Source organism: Salmo salar, chromosome 01 (genome assembly GCF_965601325.2).
Source record: "Salmo salar chromosome 01, fSalSal1, whole genome shotgun sequence".
In the NCBI taxonomy this organism is placed as follows: domain Eukaryota; kingdom Metazoa; phylum Chordata; class Actinopteri; order Salmoniformes; family Salmonidae; genus Salmo; species Salmo salar.
This window is the reverse complement of record NC_138291.1, coordinates 171,857,501-171,881,211: the sequence shown is the minus strand read 5'-3', so window position 1 is coordinate 171,881,211 and position 23,711 is coordinate 171,857,501. Positions and strand designations below refer to the sequence as shown.

Genomic DNA, 23,711 nt, shown 5'->3' with positions numbered 1-23,711 from the left:
TCCTCCTTCCACAAACCCTTTACCTAATATGGAAATCAGTTCCATATTCCAAACAGGGCATTATCATGTCATGATCTCTTATGGATGGCATTTTGCTTTTCAGAGGTGAGAAGCAGGTCAATACAGTGTAGCTATATTACTGTGATTTGTCATTAGGCCTATCACAGACACTACTAAATATTAAAGTGTTTGAAACTGTTTGAAATACAATAGATGAACTAGCAGGTTATTTCAGACATTTTAGACTACTGTTTGTCCTAATACAACCTCACAATGATTGAATCCTACAAATCCCAGAATTCCGACGCCAAATAGTGTTTCGTCACGTGATTCATGAAAACGTCAAGGTGTGTTTTGTTGCACGGGAGTGGCGTAAAAGGTTTTTCCTATGAACTGGCAGAGGCATGAAGTGGTTCTTCTATAATTAGCGACCTGGATGAAAACATAAAGACACATTTCGTAATTTCCAGAGGACACCTGTCGAAACCAAGACGAAGATCTATTTAGCGGTAGGAGGATGGAGATTGAGAAGAGGACAAATGGATTTGAGTACACTGATCGGAGCAAGTCAATTAATGGTATGTCGCCTCTATCATTTATTTTCCATTGTGAAATTAACCATAACTCCACTTTCCCAAACACCCATGTAGCCTAATTAATCAAATTAAAGCAGAAGCTGAGGCTATAACCACGGTGATGTTGGCAAAGTGGTTGCCAATTATAACGCTCTGACTCCCCAACCCAAATAAAGTGCAAGGGCAACGTTGAAGTGAACGGCTCTATAATGTGAAACCATTGTCACATTGACTGGGGTGGGCTGACAGCCTAATTGTGACCAGTGCTACTTTTTAAATGTTTTTCTTTAAAATAGGCTAGGCTACCTACCATTAGGCTATTCCAATGTTATTTAAAAAAATATGTATTTAACCTTTTATTTATCTAGGCAAGTCAGTTAAGAACAAGTTCTTAATTACAATGACTGCCTACCCCAGCCAAACCCGGACGACGCTGGTCCAATTGTGCACCTATGGGACTCCCAATCATGGTCGGTTGTGATTCAGTCTGGAATCGAACCAAGGTCTGTAGTGACGCCCCTAGTACTGAGATTCCGTGCGCACTCGGGAGTTGTAAAACACATGGTTTTCCTTAGGTCTACATTTAGTAAATTAGGTGAACACAATGTTAGTAAAAGTTTAAAATATTTGATTTCTAGGGTACAATCGGTGTTATCTTTTTGAATTGCCTTGGATATATTTAGTCAGAAATGTTGTATCAGGACCAAACATTTTTTTGCCTAAGTGACAGTGATAAACAGCCCATTGACAGATCGTCTTGCAACAACCAATGTAGCCCACAGTGCAGAATCATATGCCTACCATCAGGTTGATCAATATTTTGTTCTCAGTTGACTAGAAACTATCTATAGCAAAACACAGTGCAGTGAAACAATCTAAGCAAAACACAGTGCTTTATACTGACATTGATTGTTATTAATTGAGCTGTGTCAGCAATTGCGGTTGAGTCTATCATAAACAAGATTTCTAAAGCAATATTGACTATATTCCTTCTTGATTTTACAGTGAGGTAGTTTAGTATGCTTCAAGCAGCATCAGCAAAATCCACCTAATTAAAAAGACTTGTAGGCTACACCTACTTTTTGTATAAGCTGTATCAACATCCATAATTAGTCAATGCAGATGGTTAAATATGAGTCATTATTCTATTGTCACAAATCTGAAGAACTAGTCTTGAAATTACTTGACAGGTTATGCTGGTGATTAGTATGTAATCCATCCTAATTATTCTGTTTATTGATCTCTTTAATTTGCCTATCATTACGTAAAAATACAATTGAATAAATGTAACATTAGACCTCTCAGATTATTCCAGGTCTGATTAATCTGTTCCAAGATTGAATCATTTCGTTTTTGGGGGGTGGATCATTTTAGGCCATAACACAAATTTGACACATTCTTTGTATGCATTTTGGATGTCTTTATTACAATTAAATGGTATTGTAGGCATTTAATGTTAACTAAGGGCAATTCCATGGTAACAGAGTGACACTGAGACAGATGTTTCACTTTTAATATGTATGTCAACCAAAAACCAATGATTGTCAAGTTAAACCATACAATACTACGCACAAGGACTACTTTGAACATTTTCCACTGAACATTTTCCAAAAACACATTTACTTAATTAAAGAACATTGCAGAAGCAAAGTTTGGTAACAGAATGGCAGCACAAGCTGTCATTCTATTATGAAACTTTGCATCCGAACCATTCTAAAAGTAAATAGGTTTTTGGAAGAGTTTTAGTCCTTGTGCAATTAGTGATAGTTTGTTTAACTTTGCAATCATTGATTTTTGTTTGACAAACATTTTAAAGTGAAAAATCTCTCTAAGCATGACACTGCCATCCGTTTTGTCACCAAAGCCCCATACACTACCCACCATTGCGACCTGTACGCTCTCGTTGGTTGGCCCTCGCTTCATACTCGTCGCCAAACCCACTGGCTACAGGTTATCTACAAGTCTCTGCTAGGTAAAGCCCTGCCTCATCTCAGCTCACTGGTCACCATAGCAGCACCCACTTGTAGCACACGCTCCAGCAGGTATATCTCACTGGTCACCCCCAAAGCCAATTTCTCCTTTGGTCGTCTTTCCAGTTCTCTGCTGCCAATGACTGGAACGAACTGCAAAAATCTCTGAAGCTGGAGACTCATATCTCCCTCACTAGCTTTAAGCCCCAGCTGTCAGAGCAGCTCACAGATCACTGCACCTGTACATAACCCATCTGTAAACAGCCCATCCAACTACCTCATCCCCATACTGTATTTATGTATTTATCTTGCTCCTTTGCACCCCAGTATCTCTACTTGCACATTCATCTTCTGCACATCTACCATTCCAGTGTTTAATTGGTATATTGTAATTACTTCGCCACCATGGCCTATTTATTGCCTTAACCTAACTCATTTGCACTCACTGTATATAGACTTTTTGTTTTCTTTTGTTCTACAGTATTATTGACTGTATATTCCATGTATAACTCTGTGTTGTTGTATGTGTCGAATTGCTATGCTTTATCTTGGCCAGGTCGCAGTTGCAAATGAGAACTTGTTCTCAACTAGTCTACATAGGTAAATAAAGGGGAAATAAAAAAAATAAAAAAAATAATGTGGAATTGCCCTCAAGCTACAAGGACATGTCTCTCAATTGTGGTGTTACCAGGTGTAACCTGCAGATCAAAGCCTCAATAATAACTTGTTTTTGTAGTTTATTTCTGTAAGATAGACCAGTAGGAGGGCTACAGCTGCTGAACACAAATGATGTTTGTGTCATTCTACAAATAGAGTGCATTTTAGGAAGTGTAATTTAAAAATGAATAAATAAATTCACCAAATGTTAACATTCTGTCATGAATAGGACTATGGCGGTCATTACATCTTGTCAGCTGGTAATTGTCTAGAAAATAATTGTCGGTCTTACGGTAATTGACCGTTAATTAACATAAACATGTTGAGCATCTCCTGGCTTCCACGCATAGTCTGCAAGCCACTGATGCAGACCTTTGGAACATCTACATAAAAAAGTCTACATCAATTTAATATAGCATATACCTTCACAATAAATCCATTATTTATTTTAGACAGCTCTAAAGAAACGTATTAAGAAAATGTAGTCTATTTCAAAAGAACAGAATAGCATACTCTAAGTTGTCTTTACGTTTGGCTATGCCATATGGCTGTGGGCTACACGAGTTCATTTAGCAGACAAGATTTGCTAAGAATTCCATGGCATTATTTTAAGTATGAACGATACAATTGAACATAAAATAGAAAGGATATTTTCCCCAAACGATTTGTGAGGGAGTGCGCACATGTGGCTATTCTGTGTTGATCGGTTAACAAAGAAACAGGTCCTCCTATATGCTTAATTTAGTTATTTATGCAAATGTAGTTGTGATACAAACGTTGGGCTATATGTTTTGATTTTAAAACATTCTAAGGCTGCATGATGCGACTCTAGTGATAATTTTAAAAAAGTTGCATGAAGGTATGAGCTCTGCTTTGTTTCTTGCGCAGGCTGCACACACTTCATCAGTCTCTCATTCACAATTTGACGAGGACTTGATAATATTCTCACCAGGCCTCAAATTTCCCGGCGACATCCCCCTTGTGTGGCCGTAATGCCCCCTAAAAAAGTCCATGCGTTTTGCTGCGTGGCCGTTGTGACCTTAGGCTGAATATAATAATTATAATTCCCTTCTCCCGGCTGCCAATTGCCGTGCTCTGAAGCACCTCTCACTCACATAGCTCTCTCAGATATCTCAATTGTTATTAGCCAATGCCTGTCATGTGATCGGGTCCTTCTCAAAGTCATCTGAAGTAGACTACAAGGAAAGACAGACACATCAGGGACGCAACTGTGTGCTTCCTTATCGAATTCCGAGGCACATATTGAAGATGCGTCAGCCAACAAGATGAGTAGGCCTAACGAACAGCAAAAGCACTAGCCTATGTCAATCTACTATCCGCTGTAGTACAATGGTTGACCTATTCTGTGCGAGAAATAAATATTCCAAACATAGTCTGGGACAGTTGTGGGATGCGATAGATCCCAATTGAATACAACCGATAGCATCAAAAAACCTTTTAAAGCAATAAGGCTGATCGTTTGGCTTAACATTTTTATAAACTATTAGGCTATTTCTTCACGTTATAAGCGCAGCAATGCGCACACGGCAGTAGGCTATAAGCGCAGATCTAAAAAAAAAATGTAATCAATTAGCAGGAAAATACCTTTCTCAGTAGTGACCGCAAATGCCATTATGCATGTAATGCTTTATTATAAAGGTACATTTTTATGGTGAAAATGATCTAAACCTAACTTTAAACTCACGCATCGCCTATGTATGCCGGTTAGGCTCTACACTGGTTGTAAAGCAGATTGTGTTATTTAGTTTTTAGGCCACTTTAGTTGTGATACAAACCTTATCAGTCTACATGAGGTGTGTGACTATATGATTTGAAAAAGTTGCAAAAAAAGACGTGCTGTTCCTTGCAATACTGCACTCGCTGGGCATCATTCACAGGTGATAATACTTAATTCACAAGTGAAAGGCTAAAATTGTCACCCCATCAGACTATTCTTAGTTTAATATTGTCTTTACATATACTTTACACATACTTTGAGATTTATTTTAAATTGCAAAACCCTTACGCACCACTGCACTTTGTATACCAGGGTTGGCTGGCCTTCTCTAGTCACTCGTAGGCTCAGTCACTGGTATACTTTTATTTACAAAGCCATTTTGGGTTTACTACCTTTTTATTTGGTCATTTTTATTGTTCAGAAATGTGGTGGGTAGTCTCTTCGTTCGCAGGACTTTATCCTGCTAACTGTTCCAAATGTCCGAACTGAATTTGGTAAAAGGGCTTTTATGTAATCTGCGCCATCGTCTTGGAATGCCTTACAAAATACTTTTAAACTGGAAGAACTTGTCCCGATTGGTATTTTTAAATCACTGACGAAGGATTTTGAGACTGATTCCTTGACATGTCAATGTTTTTAATTTGCTGTTTTATGATTTTGTTAAACTCTTGTGAATTCTATGGTTTTTACTAGATTAATTGTAGTTTTTCATGTTGTTTGTCTGTAATTTTTGTAATGACTTGGCGCTGCCTATCTTGGCCAGGACGCTCTTGAAAAATAGATTTTAAATCTCAATGAGCCCTTCCTGGTTAAATAAAGGTTAAATAAAAAATAAAAATATACTGAATAATAAACAGTACCAGTCAAAAGTTTGGACACACCTACTCATTCAAGGATTTTTCTTTATTTGTACTATTTTATACATTGTAGAATAACAGTGAAGACATCAAAACTATGAAATAACACATGGAATCAGGTAGTAACCAAAAAAGTGTTAAACAAATCCAAATATATTTGAGATTCTTCAAAGTAGCCACCCTTTGCCTTGATGACAGCTTTGCATACTCTTGGCATTCTCTCAACCAGCTTCACCTGGAATGCTTTTCCAACATTCTTGAACGAGTTCCCACATATACTAAGCACTTGTTGGATGCTTTTCCTTCACTCTGCGGTCCAACTCATCCCAAATCATCTCAATTCAAATCAAATCAAATTTTATTGGTCACATACACGTGTTTAGCAGATGTTATTGCGGGTGTTGCGAAATGCTGATGCTTATAGCTCCGACAGTGCAGTAAATTGTAACAAGTAATATCTAACAGTTTCACAACATTTACACGTACATCTAAGTAAGGAATGGATTAAGAATATACGTTTATGTCAGAGCGGCATTGGACTAGGATACAGTGGAGTATAGAGTACAGTATATGCATATGAGATGGATGATGCAATATTTACAAACAATTAAAGTGACTAAGATACCGTAGAGTACAGAGATACCGTAGAGTATAGATTACAGTTTACACAGATGAGTAATGCAAGATACGGAGACATTATTAAAGTGGCTACTGTTTCATTTCCTTAAAGTGGCCAGTGATTCCTAATCTATTGTGGAGGCCAGGTCATCTGATGCAGTACTCCATTACCCTCCTTCTTTGTCAAATAGCCCTTACACAGCCTGGTGTTGTGTCATTGTCCTGTTTTTATAGTCCCAATAAGCGCAAAACAGATGGGATGGCGTATCACTGCAGAATGCTGTGGTAGCTATGCTGGTTAAGTGTGCCTTGAATTCTAAATAAGTCACTGACAGTGTCACCAGCAAAGCACCATCACACCTCCTCCTCCTCCGTGCTTCACGTTGGGAACCATACATGCAGAGATTATCTGTTCACCTACTCTGTGTTTTACAAAGACACAGCGGTTGTAACCAAAAATCTCAAATTTGGACTCGTCAGACCAAAGGACAGATTTCCACCAGTCTAATGTCCACCGGTCCAAGCAAGTTTCTTCTTCTTATTGGTGTCCTTTAGTAGTGATTTCTTTGCAGAAATTTGACCATGAAGACCTGATACACACAGTCTCCTTTGAACAGTTGATTTTGAGATGTCTGTTACTTGAACTCTGTGAAGCATTTATTTGGTCTGCAATTTCTGAGGTGCAGTTAACTCTAATGAAGTTATCCTCTGCAGCAGTGGTAACTCTGGGTCTTCGTTTCATGTGGTGGTCCTCTTGAGATCCATTTTCATCATAGCTCTTGATGGTTTTTGCGACTGTACTTGAAGAAACTGAAGAAAGTTCTTGAAGAAATTACTTGATGTCTTAAAGTAATGATGGACTGTTGTTTCTTTTTGCTTATTTAAGCTGTTCTTGCCATAATATGGACTTGGTCTTTTACCAAAAGGGCTTTCTTCTGTATACCACCCCTACCTTGTCACAACACAACTGATTGGCTGAAATACATTAAGAAGGAAATAAATTCCACAAATTAACTTAAAACAAGGCAAACCTGTTAATTGAAATGCATTCCAGGTGACTACCTCAGGAAGCTGGTTGAGAGAATGCCAAGAGTGTGCAAAGCTGTCATCAAGGCAAAGGGTGGCTACTTTTTAAGAATCTCAAATATAAAATATTTTTATTTGTTTAACCATTTTTTTGGTTACTACATGATTCCATATGTGTTTTGATGTCTTGACTATTATTCTACAATGTAGAAAATAGTACAAATAAAGAAAAACCTTTAACTGAGTAGGTGTGTCCAAACTTTTGACTGGTACTGTAGGTGTGAAATGAGTTTTGATTTAGAATGGACCACTATCATGCACCTGTCTCGAAATGGGGGCAGGGGGAATAAGACATGCCATCGCTTTTCCCTTGGTCAATTTTCATGCCAGCCAGGTAGGCTATAGTCCTGTTGTAAAGCAATGTGCTTAATATTAGGAAAGTTGAGAAATAGATATAGTAGGCCTAGCCTATAGAAAGCTGGTGGGTTTATCTTTTTAGTAGAGACCATCACTGTTTTCTCACGCAGTTGCATAGCCTATAGAAATGTTGCACAACATGATCTCATGGGCTCTCATGAAGTGTTTGATTTGATTTCCCATTACATTTTCATTGATGTCAGAGTGACTACAGGGACAATAGTGCTGAGTACCAGGCAGTTAGCAAGTTTGGTAGGCTACTAGTGACCATCAGCAGCATCGGAGCTGGGCGACGCATAGTTAACATGACTAAATGGTCACTTGAAATTTGACTGCGTTGACTCGTGACTGCCGGTGTGGCGGTAATACTGTCACCGTAACAGCCCTAGTCATGAAGAGCACATGTTCAACTTTATTAACAAACATGTTTTGCCATCTCAAGATTAAATTAAGAAAAATTACTATAGAAGTCACAGGTTTGACGATTACATGTTAAATCAGCCATAAACTCTTGCCTAGTTAAAGGTGAAATAAAACTCCCCTTGTGACGGGGGAATGGAAGCTTGTTGTGTGCAACAGGAAGGGGTTAACAAAAACAAACAAAAAAAACAATTTCCAGCCTATCTTTCTATTGGTAACTGGGTTGACATTTTATCCTCGACACGCACAGTTTTTTTAAATAATTTAAAAAGGAGTAGTTTTACCATATTAAAATGAGAGTTAAGTTCATGTTACAGGGTTGACCATAAACCTGAGGGTCAAATGTAAAGATCTTCAGGAACTACTTTCCCAAAGCAACAAATTAACCAATGCTTTACAATGATGGTGAAAACCTGTGAAAATCTTGGGGTTAAGTGACTTAAAAAGTTGGACAAATGTTATGTGGGACATGTCAAAATTGATATTTTCAGAGAAAACAATTAAATATTTTAATGAAAACACACTGCTATTGGAATTGTTTAATATGGTTTAGTTAGAGCATAAATTTATGTGATCCAACTGTTAAAATAAAATGTGCAAATGTGAATAAAATGCACACATACAGATAACAAAAGGTCTCTCTATTTATTCATATGGACCCCTAAAATGTTTTTCTAATTAAGATTTTCATGTATATGATTGAATGTTAGCCTACTATTTTCTTACCATGAGTGTAGGTTATTATTTATGCTCTGTGCAAATGTGTAGTCATTTTCTTAATTGAAACATTTTATATTGTCTCTTACTAATTTTAGGTAAATGGTTGTTTTCGGGGGAATTCTCTGCCCTCGCGTTAACTCCTGTACCTCATGTATTATTTGACTAATTTTTAAGAATCGTTTTTTGTTGGACATTGAAGTCACATTACATGAACATGACTCATAACAAAATCGAACATCAACAATTCAAACTCAGCATGTTTAAACTTTGTAATTTGAATGTAACATGTTTACATTTTCTTAATCATTGTTTAAGCTTCTGGTATGGTAAATTATACCCTGACTATGGAGCAAGTTCCCCACTTTAAGCTACTGATCAGCCAAGGAAATAGAGCTGAACAATGATGCATGGATCTCTTGTAAGAATCTCTCTGTCTTGTCGGTGTGTGTGTGTGTGTTTCTCTCTCAATATGTGTGTTCAGTCCTGCTCCTGCTATATCTGATAGGTCAAGGATATAATGTGACACTCTATGTATCTCTCTCTGTGTGGTCGTTGTGCGTGTGTCTCTGTGTGCTAGCCTGGAGGAAAAAGCCTGGCAGATGTTTGAGATGTAGCCGGCGAGTCTCTCCCTCTCTCTCGCTCTCTCTGTGTGTGTGTGTGTGTGTGTGTGTGTGTGTGTGTGTGTGTGTGTGGGGCGACTGCAGGGACATGTTGATCTCTCTCCCCCCTCTGGGAAATAGTTGTTCAACTGTTGAGGCCACGGGGGTGGAATGACATAGAGGGGGTTCTCTATTGTCCATTTCTCCCCTCAACAATCTGAACAATGATAGAGGCATACAGTACGGGGGAAGCAGTCTATTTTAGGGAGGAGAGAGAGAGGTTTTCCTCTGTCTGCATTGTGAGGAGTAGCTTAGATCTGGTCAATCACACTTCAGCATGCTACTGCTATGGCAGCGACTCCGCATGCACGCGCACACCCACTGTCTTATTATCCATCTATGTCACAGATCGCTGCGTGAAGTCTGTTCCCCCTTTATTTAACTTAGGTCATTTTTAACCATGATGGCGTCATGAGCAGTGTTTTCATAATGACTTGAATTTAAAATGATCATTCACACTGACCATTATTCATCTATAACTTTTCATCAATGACTTTTCATTCATGCATGTTGCAATTCATATCCTGTCACTTTCTCCTTGTCTATGAACTTGCAGCCTTTCTCCTCCAGAAAATGTTATTTGTTTCTCAAACAAATGGCTTTGTCAACCCGTTTTCTAGTAGAACTTTATTTTATCGTCTAACAGCTTCTAGTAGAATTAAATTTTCTGGAGCGAAATATTTGATCACTGCCATGAGATTGCATAGATTAGAAGGTGTCCAGAGTGACTTTGTGTTTTCATCTGATGCCAAAAGTAGATAGTTTGCTTTGCTTTTTCAGCATTGTGTTCATTAGGTGATGCAATAGAAAACAAAAATTGTTTCTTATTTGTCCTGGAGGTCCCCTGTTTCAGTCCGTTTTCATTCATGCAGTACCCACAAAACACCAGTCTCATCGTCAACAGTGAAGAGGCGACTCTGGGATGCTGGCCTTCTAGGCAGAGTTCATCTGTCCAGTGTCTGTTCTTTTGCCCATCTTAATATTTTCTTTTATTGGCCAGTCTGAGATATGGCTTTTTTTTTGCCACTCTGCCTTGAAGGCCAGCATCCCGGAGTCACCTCTTCACTGTGAACGTTGAGACTGGTGTTTTGCGGGTACTATTTAATGAAGCTGCCAGTTGAGGACTTGTGAGGTGTCTGTTTCTCAAACTAGACACTCTAATGTACTTGTCCTCTTGCTCAGTTGTGCACCGGGGCCTCCCACTCCTCTTTCTATTCTGGTTAGGGCCAGTTTGCGCTGTTCTGTGAAGGGAGTAGTACACAGCGTTATACAAGATCTTCAGTTTCTTGGCAATTTCTCACATGGAATAGCCTTCATTTCTCAGAACAAGAATAGACTGATGAGTTTCTTTGCCTCTTGCCATTTTGAGCCTGTAATCGAACCCACAAATGATGATGCTCCAGATACTCAACTAGTCTAAAGAAGGCCAGTTTTATTGCTTCTTTAATCAGAACAAGTTTTCAGCTGCGCTAACATAATTGAAAAAGGGGTTTCTAATGATCAATTAGCCTTTTACATTGAAAAACTTGGATTAGCTAACACAACGTGCCATTGGAACACAGGAGTGATGGTTGCTGATAATGGGCCTCTGTACACCTATGTAGATATTCCATTTAAAAATCACCTGTTTTCAGCTACAATAGTCATTTACAACATTAACAATGTCTACACTGTATTTCTGATCAATTTGATGTTATTTTAATGGACAAAAAAATGTACTTTTATTTCAAAAACAAGGACATTTCTAAGTGACCCCAAACTTTTGAATGGTAGTGTATATGGTTGAGATGCCCTTTAACAATGCCGTACAATTGAATCTATATAGTACATTCTCTAGCGGCCCAAGGTCTACAGCTTCTTATGGATATGAACATGACAAGCGAGACACACACACACACACACACACACAATCCACCTCCTACCTCAGCAAGTTGGCCTTTCATCAGGTCCACAACAGCTGAATGGCGTCCTGGACCCTCTAATGGTGTTGCTATTGGAAACTCTCTCTCCAGTTCTGGATAGCCCCCCCTGTGCATACCAGTGTGTGCAAGCCGCAGCCTTGACCTCCCACCCCTGCTTGACCCCTCAGATAGAACAGAAAAGTGGTCATAGGGGGCACATATCGAGCAACAGCATTTACATGATCATCCAACCTATTTGACTTTGGCCTTGTCTTGAAGGTTGCTTTATGTCCGTGCGACGATATGTTTTAGCAGTGAATGCTACTCAGACCCATGTAGGATGGATGGAACTCCAGGGTTTCTTTCTGTATAGAAAAGTGTTTTTTTTGGTCCGGCTATGTCCCAACAATTAAAATAATACTTTTTGGGATGTAAAAAATGTTTTCAGTGGAAACTTAAACGACTTAAACCAGATATAAAGTATGTTGAAAAGATAATGGACCAATATAATGTTTAAATAAGATCATTTTTGAGAACCAACAATCACCAATATAAAAGCTATACAGTCAGGGAAATCTAAAATTCTGATGTATTCCGCAGTATTTTTGTCATTGCGTTGGGCTCCTTTGAATTGTATAATGTTTGAGTCACTCGGATAGCATAAGCCATGGCAAAATATGTAGAATTTAAGTTTATTTTTACAATTTTATTTCACCTTTATTTAACCAGGTAGGCCAGTTGAGAACAAGTTCTCATTTACAACTGTGACCTGGCCAAGATAAAGCAAAGCAGTGTGACAAAAACAACAACACAGAGTTACACATGGAATAAACAAACGTACAGTCAATAACACAATAGAAACATCTGTATACAGTGTGCAAATGAAGTGAGGAGGTACGGCAATAAATAGGCCAATAGTGGCGAAGTAATTACAATTTAGCAATTTACACTGGAGTGATAGATGTGCAGATGAGGATGTGGGGATGAGGTAGGTTGTTGGTTGGATGGATGGGCTATTTACAGAGGGGATGTGTACAGCTGCAGCGATCGGTAAGCTGCTCTGACAGCTGACGCTTGAAGTTAGGGAGGGAGATATGTCTCCAACTTCAGTGATTTTTGCAATTCGTTCCAGTCATTGGCAGCAAAGAACTGGAAGGAAAGACGGCCAAAGTAGGTGTTGACTTTGGGGATGACCAGTGAGATATATACCTGCTGGAGCGTGTGCTACGGGTGGGTGTTGCTATAGTGACCAGTGAGCTGAGATTAGGCGGAGCTATACCTAGCAAAGACCTATAGATGACCAGGAGCCAGTGGGTTTGGCGACGAATATGTCGCGAGGACCAGCCAACGAGAGCGTACAGGTCGCAGTGGTGGGTAGTACATGGGGCTTTGGTGACAATGGATGGCACTGTGATAGACTGCATCCAATTTGCTGAGTAGAGTGTTGGAGGCTAATTTGTAAATGACATCGCCAAAGTCAAGGATCGGAAGGATAGTCAGTTTTACGAGGGACAGCGTGAGTGAAGGAGGCTTTGTTGCGAAATAGGAAGCTGGTTCTAGATTTGACTTTGAATTGGAGATGCTTAATGTGAGTCTGGAAGGGGAGTTTACAGGCTAGCCAGACACCTAGGTATTTATAGTTGTCCACATATTTATAGTTGTCCATATATTGTCCACATAAATCAGAACCGTCCAGAGTAGTGATGCTAGTCGGGCGGGCGGGTGTGGGCAGCTATCGGTTGAAGAGCATCCATTTCGTATTACTAGCATTTAAGAGCAGTTGGAGGCCACGTGTTGTATGGCGTTGAAGCTCGTTTGGAGGTTTGTTCACACAGCGTCCAAAGAAGGGCCAGATGTATACAGAATGGTGTCATCTGCGTAGAGGTGGATCAAAGAATCACAGAGAAAATAGTTGGCCCTAGAATTGAACCCTGTGGCACCCCCATAGGGACTGCCAGTGGTCCGGACAACAGGCCCACCGATTTGACACACTAAACTCTATCTTAGAAGTAGTTAGTGAACCAGGCGAGGCAGTCATTAGAGAAACCAAGGCTGTTGAGTCTGCCGATGAGGATGTGGTGATTGACAGAGTCGAAAGCCTTGGCCAGGTCAATGAAGATGGCTGCACAGTACTGTCTTTTATCGATGGCGGTTATGATATCGTTTAGGATCTTGAGCGTGGCTTTAAGTAAAGTAGCTTTAAAACTGCACATGTTTCTCTCCGACCACATGGCAAATGTGTAGAGTTGCTGGAAATTAGCTTTAAAACAGCAACATTTTGTCATTGCGGCCAACAGGAGGGCCTATAATATTTCCGGCCAGCGACCACACAAGTGGTCATGCCCACAGCCATACCACCTAAGCCCAATTTTGACCCAGATAAAAAAACTCTGAACTCTATTCAGACCCATATAGAATTGATGGAGCTCAATTGTTAAACTACCAATAATGCTAAGGGGTGGACCTCATTGGCTTTGTAGAGTGCTTGTCTGCTTTGTGGCACCCACATCCTCTGACTGACTGTGAAGTGTATTGATGTGAGGCGTGTACATGTAAAATATTGTTTAACTTCTCTAGGGTAGGGGGCAGTATTTTGACGTCCGGATGAAAGGCGTGCCTGTAGTAAACTGCCTGCTACTCAGGCAGGATATGCATATTATTAGTAGATTTGGATAGAAAACACTCTGAAGTTTCTAAAACTGTTTGACTGATGTCTGTGGGTATAACAGAACTCATATGGCAGGCAAAAACCTGAGAAGAATCCAACCAGGAAGTGTGGAAATCTGAGGTTTGTAGTTTTTGAAGTGATTGCCTGTTCAGTATACAGTGACTTAGGGTTCATTTTGCACTTCCTAAAGCTTCCACTAGATGTCAACAGTCTTTAGAACCTTGTTTCATGCTTCTCCTGTTACTGGGGAGAGAATAAGAGCTGACTCAATAAGTAGACTGCCTGAGGCCAATCAGTTGTTTAGTGCGCAGTCACACAGCTGCGCCATTCCTTCTTTTCCTCTGTAATGAATACGCTATTGTCTGGTTGGAATATTATCTAATATTTATGATAAAAAGACCCTAAGGATTGCTTGTAAACATCGTTTGACATGTTTCTACGAACGGTAATGGAACTTTTTGACTTTTCCTCTAGGATTTTGCGCTCGCGCATTGTGCCTTTGGAATAGTGATCTGAACGTGCGAACAAAATGGAGGTATTTGGACATAAATATGGAGTTTATCGAACAAAACAAACATTTCTTGTGGGAGTCCTGGGAGTGCATTCCGACAAAGATCAGCAAAGGTAAGTGAAGATTTATAATACTATTTCTGAGTTTAGTTGACTCCAGAACTTGGCGGGTAACTGTATAGCTTGCTTTGATGGCTGAGCTCTGTACTCAGAATATTGAACAATGTGCTTTCGCCGTAAAGCTATTTTGAAATCTGACACAGCGGTTGCATTAAGGAGAAGTGTATCTATAATTCTTTCAATAACTGTTGTAAATTTTATCAACGTTTATGATGAGTATTTTTTGTAAATTGATGTGCTCATTCACCGGAGGTTTTGGGAGGCAAAACATTTTTTGAACATCATGCGCCAATGTAAAATGGGGTTTTTGGATATAAATATGAACTTTATCAAACAAAACATACATTTATTGTGTAACATTGAGTTCTGGGAGTGTCATCTGATGAAGACCGTCAAAGGTTAGTGATTAATTTTAGCTGTATTTCTGTTTTTTGTGACGCCTCTCCTTGCTTGGAAAAATGGCTGTGTGGTTTTTCTTGTCTCAGCGCTGTCCTAACATAATCTGTTATGCTTTCGCCGTAAAGCCTTTTTGAAATCGGACAATGTGGTTGGATTAACGAGAAGTGTATCTTTAAAATGGGATATAATAGTTGTATGTTTGAGAAATTTGAATTGAGATTTTTGTTGTTTTGAATTTGCCGCCCTGCTATTTCACTGGCTGTTGAATAGTGTGTCCCGCAGGTGGGACGCTAGCGTCCCACATACCCCAGAGAGGTTTTAACAGTGTTGCAGGTAGAAATGTAAAGTATAGAACAGACAAATTACTATGACATTTGTTTGTCGCATAGAGAATTTCGGTTTTACAATTGCGTTTTCCCAAATCCTGAACAACCGTAGGCCTACACAAAACAAAGTAGGTATGCTTTTTAATAAGCAGCCTTTCAAATAAACAAATGAATAGTAAACTAAAGACCTTTTGAAAATGTCAAACCCCCCCCCCAAAAAAACATCTCAACTATCGATCGGTTGTCTTTAAATCGTTTTGTGTCGGTGACAGAGAAAGAAGCACCACAGCTTCTCATATGACCTTTCTTTGGAGAAGGAGGGTTTGAAGGTGATAAAGGAGATATACACTGAGTATACCAAACATTAGGAGCACCTTCCATTCAAAGGCACTTCAATCTTTTGTCTTGTCACCCTCTGAATGGCACACATGGACAATCCATGTCTCAATTGTCTCAATTGTCTCAAGGCTTAAAAACCCTTCTTTAACCTGTCTCTTCTCCTTTATCTACACTGATTTGAAGTGGATTTAACAAGTGACATCCATAAAGGATCATAGTTTTCACCTGGTCAGTCTCTTTTTTGGAAAGAGTGGGTGTTCTTAATGTTTTTGTACACTCAGTGTAAAACTGTGTTGTGTTACTGTAGAACACCATTGTCAGTTGGTACAGTAACAATAGCCAGAGGAATCCCTAGATGCACTATGCGAATTTTGGCTAGAGGGAGGCGTTTTGCGGGTCCTCATAAAACAATGAACTTCGCTACTAATAACGACAACGTCCTTTGCGGCATCGTCAAATAGTCTTCTGGCTTTTTTTATCACAATAAAATGCTGAGGGACGGGAACTCTCTTCCTCTATGGCTGTAAAGTCTCTGTTCCTCAGCGACTTGGGCTGTAAGGCCTCTGTTCCTCAGCGACTTGAACTGTAAAGGGGTCTTGCAAACTTGGCTGCAGAAGGTGAGGCACCACAGCATTTAAGAACTTCTGTGTTGGGGGACTGGGAAGACTGCTCTTGATTGCCAACCAGGCTTTACTTCCTGAGAAATAAGGGTGAGATACAGAGCTAACCAGCGGGCCAAACTAATTGCAATTTCTTGTTAACATTCTTTTAGCAGAAACATTTTATTTATCTGGTTGTAACTTTGTTATTTCACCAAAATATGTCTTTCCCATGATGTCTTGATCTTGTCACATAAAGCTGGTTTTATCTGGTAGTAATCTATACTGAAAAAAATATAAACGCAACAATTTCAACGATTTTACTGAGTAACAGTTCATATAAGGAAATCAGTCAATTGAAATAAATTATTTAGTCCCTATTCTATCGATTTCACTTGCTTGGGCAGGGGCACAGCCATGGGAGGGCATAGACCCACCCATTAGAGAGCCAGGCCCAGACAATCAGAAATTAGTTTTTTCACCACAAAAGGGCTTTATTACATACAGAAATACTCAGTTTCATCAGCTGTACGGGTGGCTGGTATCCGATGATCCCACAGGTAAAGAAGCCGGATGTGGAGGTCCTGGCTGGCGTGGTTACACGTGGTCTGTGGTTGTGAGCCCGATTGGACGTACTGCCATATTCTCCAAAACAAAGTTGGAGGCAGCTTATGGTAGAGAAATTAATATAACATTTTCTGGCAACAGCTCTGGTGGACATTCCTGCAGTCAGCATGCCAATTGCACGCTCCCTCAACTTGAGACTTCCATGGTGTTGTATTGTGTGACAAAACTGCAGATTTTAGTGGCCTTTTATTGTCCACAGCACAAGGTGCACATGTGTAATGATCATGCTGTTTAATCAGCTTCTTGATCTGCCACAGCTGTCAGGTGGATGGGTTATCTTGGCAATGGAGAAATGCTCACTAACAGGGATGTTAACAAATTTGTGCACAAAATTTGAGAGAAATAAGTCACAAAAAGCTGGTTTTATCTGGTTGTAACAAGAGACCAGTTGATTGTAATCTGGGTATACAATGTTTCCAGTTTACAATGAGAAAATTACCTATATCGAGTCAATCAAGGAAGTGAATTGAAGTTCAATTCATGAGTTGATCAAATCCTCACACAGGCTAAAAATTAACTTTAGTTCATGTCTTGAATTAACTGAATTGCAAACCGACTGGAACCCAACCAGCTGAGAGAGATGTAGCTTGGGAAGCAAGGAGAGTTTAGGTATGATAATGGCTTCTAAGATTTCAAAAACAGATGTCACGTCCGGATACTTCAGCAAAAAACTCAACAGAAGTGGGCGGGCAGAGCAAGCAGAGCGAGGCGGGTGGAAAGGATGGGACGGGCAGAGTAGTGACTGTAGCAGGATAGTCCATATATCCAATTATCTTTGCTGATGAATTGGTGTAAATATGGTAACGCCTCAACCCTTAGCTACCGCTTCCAATTAAAATCTGCAAGAAAAAAAATGGAAAAATGTGTCACTACAGCGCCAATAAAAATAGAGAGACGTTCTAATTGAGCGAGCTGTCAAAGTGGACAACCCGTTTGCCCGGCTTCGGTTGGGTCTTTACTTTTCAAAACAATGCATTCTAGAATAAATCAGACACACCTCGCGCCCTTGCTTCTGGTGAGTTTAGTCCATGAGATGGAGTTAGGAGTACTACATGATTGATTGTCACACAAAGGTTTTGACTTGGAGTCATGGTGTTTTGAGTGGTGACGTTTCACCAAAGATTTAGTGGACATGCTAAGTTGCTCTATTCTTTTTAGCCAATCTTAAAATGTCAACCTTAGACGGTGAGCAAGGGGGAAAGGTCACAGTCAACAGCAAAAACACACACTCAATGGGCATTCTAACTGGAATCCCCCAGGAATGTTAGGATTCCAACACAAACTGACCATTATTCCGAATGATTTGCTGTGGATTGCAAGTTAGAGTAGCTAGACTAACTTGATTTTGGTTGGAATTCCAACGATTTTAGATTTTTCCAAATAGGGGGAAAAACTTTTTTCTCTCATACAGTTGCAATATTGTTTATAACAATATACTGATCAAATAAAGAAATACAATACACCCCACCCCCCCCCCCCCCTAGGTAAACTCAATCTTGCCTCTCATTCCAATCTGTGTTTTATTCCTCAGTATGTGCTCTAACTCTGTATCACAGCCTGTTACATCGTTCCATTCCCCAGTCCCTTTGTATTCATATCAAGATCTGATCAGTATTGGTGGGGGATAGCCTCGCGGTCATCAGTCATCCCATCAGCCCCATGGTATACACTGGCCAGGCCTGGTATCTAGCTCGTAAATCTCCGCCCTTTTATGTTGAAAGGGAAGATATCCCTTTGAGCTTGTCACTCAGCATTGTGGTGGAATAACATCACCCTCCCCAGGCCCTTCCCCATGTAATAAACGCCAACTCCCTTCCCCGATTGCCTCCGACCACGTCATAAACGCCAAACCCCCGCCTGCCGCTGACCAAGGCTTGACCTTCTGGAGGTGTGTGTGTTTGTTTGTAAGGGGAAAAAAATGACCATTGACACTTCTTATCACTGACAAAATCACTTTCACAGGTACCTCTCCTTTTCCGTGGGTAGCAAAGGTTATGTGTGGGGAATGTGTGGAGGGGGAGAGAGGAGCATGCCTGGGCTCTATCCAAAAAAAGCAGCCATTTTCTCTCTATCAACCCACTTCTTTCTCTCTCACTTTGGGAGACAAGTGACATGCCACACTGCTCTAGTTATGAACTTGTGTGCGTGCGTGTGTGCATGTGTTTGGCAATGACAGAAGGCTGTCTGATGGTAAAGATTCAGCCCTGGGGAGAAAGACTGGACACTGGCCTTCAGTGACCAGGGGGAAAAGGTCATCTGGAGGAGGGTCAGGAAAGTGACCACTGGGTAGCACTCCCAGAAAAGGGCTCTTTCACAACATTTAGCGGCCATTTTAGGTATAGATTGACAATGAAGGACAGAGCTTGATTGACAGCGGATCCCAATCCAGTCTGTGGTGGAGTCACAGTGAGAGTTGTTTGTTTGAAGCTACAGAGGCTAGGATTACATCAGAGTGCTTTACACAACTGGCAGAGATCGACCATCGTAAAATGCTCAAAGTTAACAGTTTTGTGCCGTTTTTGTTGCTCTGATTACAAAATTGCTTACATTATTAGTCTATCACTTACTAGGGATGTGCATCTGCCCTTTCTTTCAAAGATGATTCAATATGCATCTAGATACATGGGCTTTGATAAGATGCAGTAGGGCTCCCCAACTGGCGGCCCGAGGGTGGTTTTCACCTTTTATTGGTCACATACACGTGTTTAGCAGATGTTATTGCGGGTGTTGTGAAATGCTTGTGTTTCTAGCTCCAACAGTGCAGTAATATCTGAAAATTTCACAACATGGACACAACACACATCTATTTAAGAAAATAATAATTTATCTTTATTTAACCAGGTAGGCCAGTTGAGAACAAGTTCTCATTTACAACTGCAACCTGGCCAAGATAAAGCAAAGCAGTGTGACAAAAACAACACAGAGTTACACATGGAATAAACAAACATACAGTCAATGTTGGAAAGGTGGCATCCTATGACAGTGCCACGTTGAAAGTCACTGAGCTCTTCAGTACCTGCCATTCTGCTGCCAATGTTTGTCTGTGAATATTGCATGGCTGTGTGATTGATTTTGTACACCTGTCAGCAATGGGTGTGGCTGAAACAGCCTAATTCACTCATTTGAAGGGGTGTCCACGTACTTTTGCCCACTATTTAATGGCAGAGGGGAAGAAGATAAGCTGTGGATGTATAGAAGCTTCAACCAATGAAACAACCCTGGGGTGTATTGGGCTGTATGACCAGTTGAGTCACAAAAGAAGTAAGGTATTTACGGAACTTAGAAAGTTGCATGAGTGAAAATGTTAGCGACCCGGCAGTTTGTAACATTTTAATTGTTTCTCTGAACTGATTCAAGCTACTTTTGGATCGGTTTGGAGTCCTGTGGTCCGTTGCACTCACATCTTTAACATTTGAACCAGATCCCAATCCGTATCAATGGTATCGCTACACGCTTACCACTTAGGGTACCTCCGAGTTAAGTTTACCACAGAAACAGCTGTCTCTAAATTGCCGCTAACTGATGATGATGATGATAATAATAATAATCCTCCTGTCAAACCAGGCACTTTGTTTACACTGTGACATAATAAAGAAATAGGGTTACAGAAGCTAGGATCAATCAGAGCACAGCCCATTGTGGCTTACAAAATTGTCAACCATTTTGCTCCCCGGCATTTCCCTTTAGTAAGCACTATGGTGAAGCTTGACATTCCAGTTTCCTCACATTACAAAGTCGAATTTCAACAACGACAACTGGTCCCTTTTGAGAGTGAAATCCATTCTGAACCCACCTACAGTGCCTATCATAAGTATGGATTTCTTCGTATTGCGTTACCCAGTAGGAGTAAATGGATTAAGTTGTCATTTTTTTGTCAACATTCTACACAAAATACTCGTGTAAAAGTGGAATAAAAAATTACAACATTTTTTAAAAAAGATTAATGAAAAATAATACACATATGTTGATTAGAAAAGTATTCACACGCTGAGTCAATACATGTTAGAAACACCTTTGGCAGCGATTACAGCTGTGAGTCTTTCTGGGTAAGTCTCTAAGAGCTTTGCACACCTGGATTGTGCAACATTTGGCCATTTTTTTATTCTTTTTGAAACGCGCCTTCACCTTGGGGTTGTTATAAACACAGGGTGGACAGGAGGGTGGAGTGCATGATGGAGTATTGTCCTCTGTAGTCTGCAGTGGTCAGACCTGGTTGTGGAATGCCGCGGGTGTACACTGGATTGGCCTGACACACACACACACACACACACACACACACACACACACACACACCCCGGGACATAAGTATTCACCCCTCTTGGATTTCTTCACATTTTGTCTCTAACCACGTGGGATTACCATGAATTTAAAAGTATTTTTTGTTGTTGAAAATCTACACAAAATACTCCACTGTCAAAGTGGAAGAAAAATTCTGACATTTTCTAAAGATGAATGAAAATAAAACACTAATTTACGCTGAGTATACCAAATATTAAGAACCCCCCCCCCCCTCTCAGAACAGCCTCAATTTGTCAGGGCATGGTGTCGAAAGCTGGCTGACGTTGACTCCAATGCTTCCCACAGTTGTGTCAAATTGGCTGGATGTCCTTTGGCTGGTGGACCATTCTTGATACACACTGGAAACTGTGGAGTGTGAAAAACCCAGCAGCGTTGCAGTTCTTGACACAAACCATTGCACCTGGTACCTACTACCATACACCGTTCAAAGGCACTTACATCTTTTGTCTTGCCCATTCACCCTCTGAATGGCACACATACACAATCCATGTCTCAATTGTCCCAAGGCTTAAAAATCCTTCTTTAACCTGACTCCTCCTCCTCTTAATCTACACTGATTTAAGTGGATTTAACAAGTAACATCAATAAGGGATCATAGCTTTCACCTGGATTCACCTGGTCAGTCTTTCATGGAAAGAGCAGGTGTTCTTCATGTTTTGTAAACTCAGTGTATTGTTTGATCAGTATTCGCCCCCTCCAGTCGATACATGTTAGAAACATCTTTGGCAGCGATTACAGCTGAGTCTTTTTGTGTGAGAGCTTTCCACACCTGGATTGTGCAATATTTACCCATTTTTATTATTTAGAAAATGTTCAAGCTCTGTCAAGTTGGTTGTGGATCGTTGCTAGACAGCCATTTTCAAGTCTTGCCATAGGTCTTGAAGCAGCTTAAGTCAAAACTGTAACTAGGCAACTCAGGAACCTTCACTGTCTTCTTGGTAATCAGCTCGTGTGTATTTTTGGGCTTGTATTTTAGGTTATTGTCCTGCTGAAAGGTTAGTCTCCCAGTATCTGGTGGAAGCAGACAAATCCAGGTTTTCCTCAGGGATTTTGTCTGTGGTTAGCTCTTTTACATTTCTTTTTAACCTGAAAAACTCCCCAGTCCTTGCCGATGAAAAGGATACTGTAGCCATAACATTATGCAGCCGCCAGCATAAATATGGAGAGTGGTACTTAGTAATGTGTTGGATTTGCCTCAAACATAACGCTTTATATTCAGGACAAAAAGTTAATTCCTTTTTCTTTTTTGTTGCAGTATTACTTTAGTGCCTTGTTGCAAACAGGATGCATGTTCTGGAGTGTTTGTATTCTGTACAGGCGTCCTTCTTTTCATGTTGTCATTTAGGTTAGTAACTCTGTTGTTCCATCTTCAGTTTAATCCTATCCCAGCCATTAAACTCTAGCATTTAAAAAATCCCATTCACCTCCGTGGTTTCCTTCCTCCAGTAACGCAGGAAGGACACCTGCATATTTGTAATGACTGGGTGTACTGATAAACAATCTTAAGCCTAATTAATAGCTTCACCATGCTCAAAGGGATATTCAGTGTCTTTTTTTTACCCATCTACCAATCAGTGCCCTTCTTTGCGAGGCATTGGAAAAGCTCCCTGGTCTTTGTGGTTAGATTTGTGTTTGAAATACACTGCTCAACTAATATTTGGGGGATGAATACTTATGATCAGCACTGTATTTTATCACTACACATTCTAGCCATTGCTAATGTACTTTACCGCTGCTATGCTGACCTAGCTAGCCTATAGCTTAACCCTGTCAGGTCTCACTCTTTCGGATATGTTAATTAGAGGACTTCCAAGACGCGCCTTCAGCTTGGGGCTGTTATAAACACAGGGTGGACAGGAGGGTGGAGTGCATGATGGAGTATTGTCCTCTGTAGTCTGCAGTGGTCAGACCTGGTTGTGGAATGCCGTGGGTGTACACTGGATTGGCCTGACACACACACACACACACACACACACACACACACACCACACACACACACACACACACACACACACACACACACGCGCACACACCGGGACACACACACCCCCCCCGGGACACACCGGGACACAGGGCACACACAGGGCACAGGGACACACACACACACACAGGGACACACACACACACACAGGGACACACACACACACACACAGGGACACACACACACACACAGGGACACACACACACACGGGACACACACAGACAGGACACACACACACACAGGGACACACACAGGGACACACACACACACACACACACACACACA

The 23,711-nt window shown here is 40.5% G+C and overlaps 1 protein-coding gene across 5 annotated transcripts in view; it reads left to right on the top strand.

Moving 5' to 3' along the window:
* Nucleotides 1-358: 358 nt before the first annotated feature.
* The window catches only part of LOC106570966 (nuclear receptor subfamily 6 group A member 1-A), a 188,202-nt gene continuing 164,849 nt past the window's right edge, over nt 359-23,711 (top strand). For 3 of the 5 annotated variants that reach the window (XM_014143624.3, XM_014143614.3, XM_014143607.3), the window contains exon 1: nt 363-578. In XM_014143624.3, coding sequence (XP_013999099.1) covers nt 518-578 — 61 coding nt within the window. In that variant the 5' untranslated portion in view covers nt 363-517. Of the gene's footprint in view, nt 579-23,711 lie in introns of all 5 variants that reach the window. The other 2 variants (XM_014143591.3, XM_014143586.3) reach the window with 2 other exon arrangements.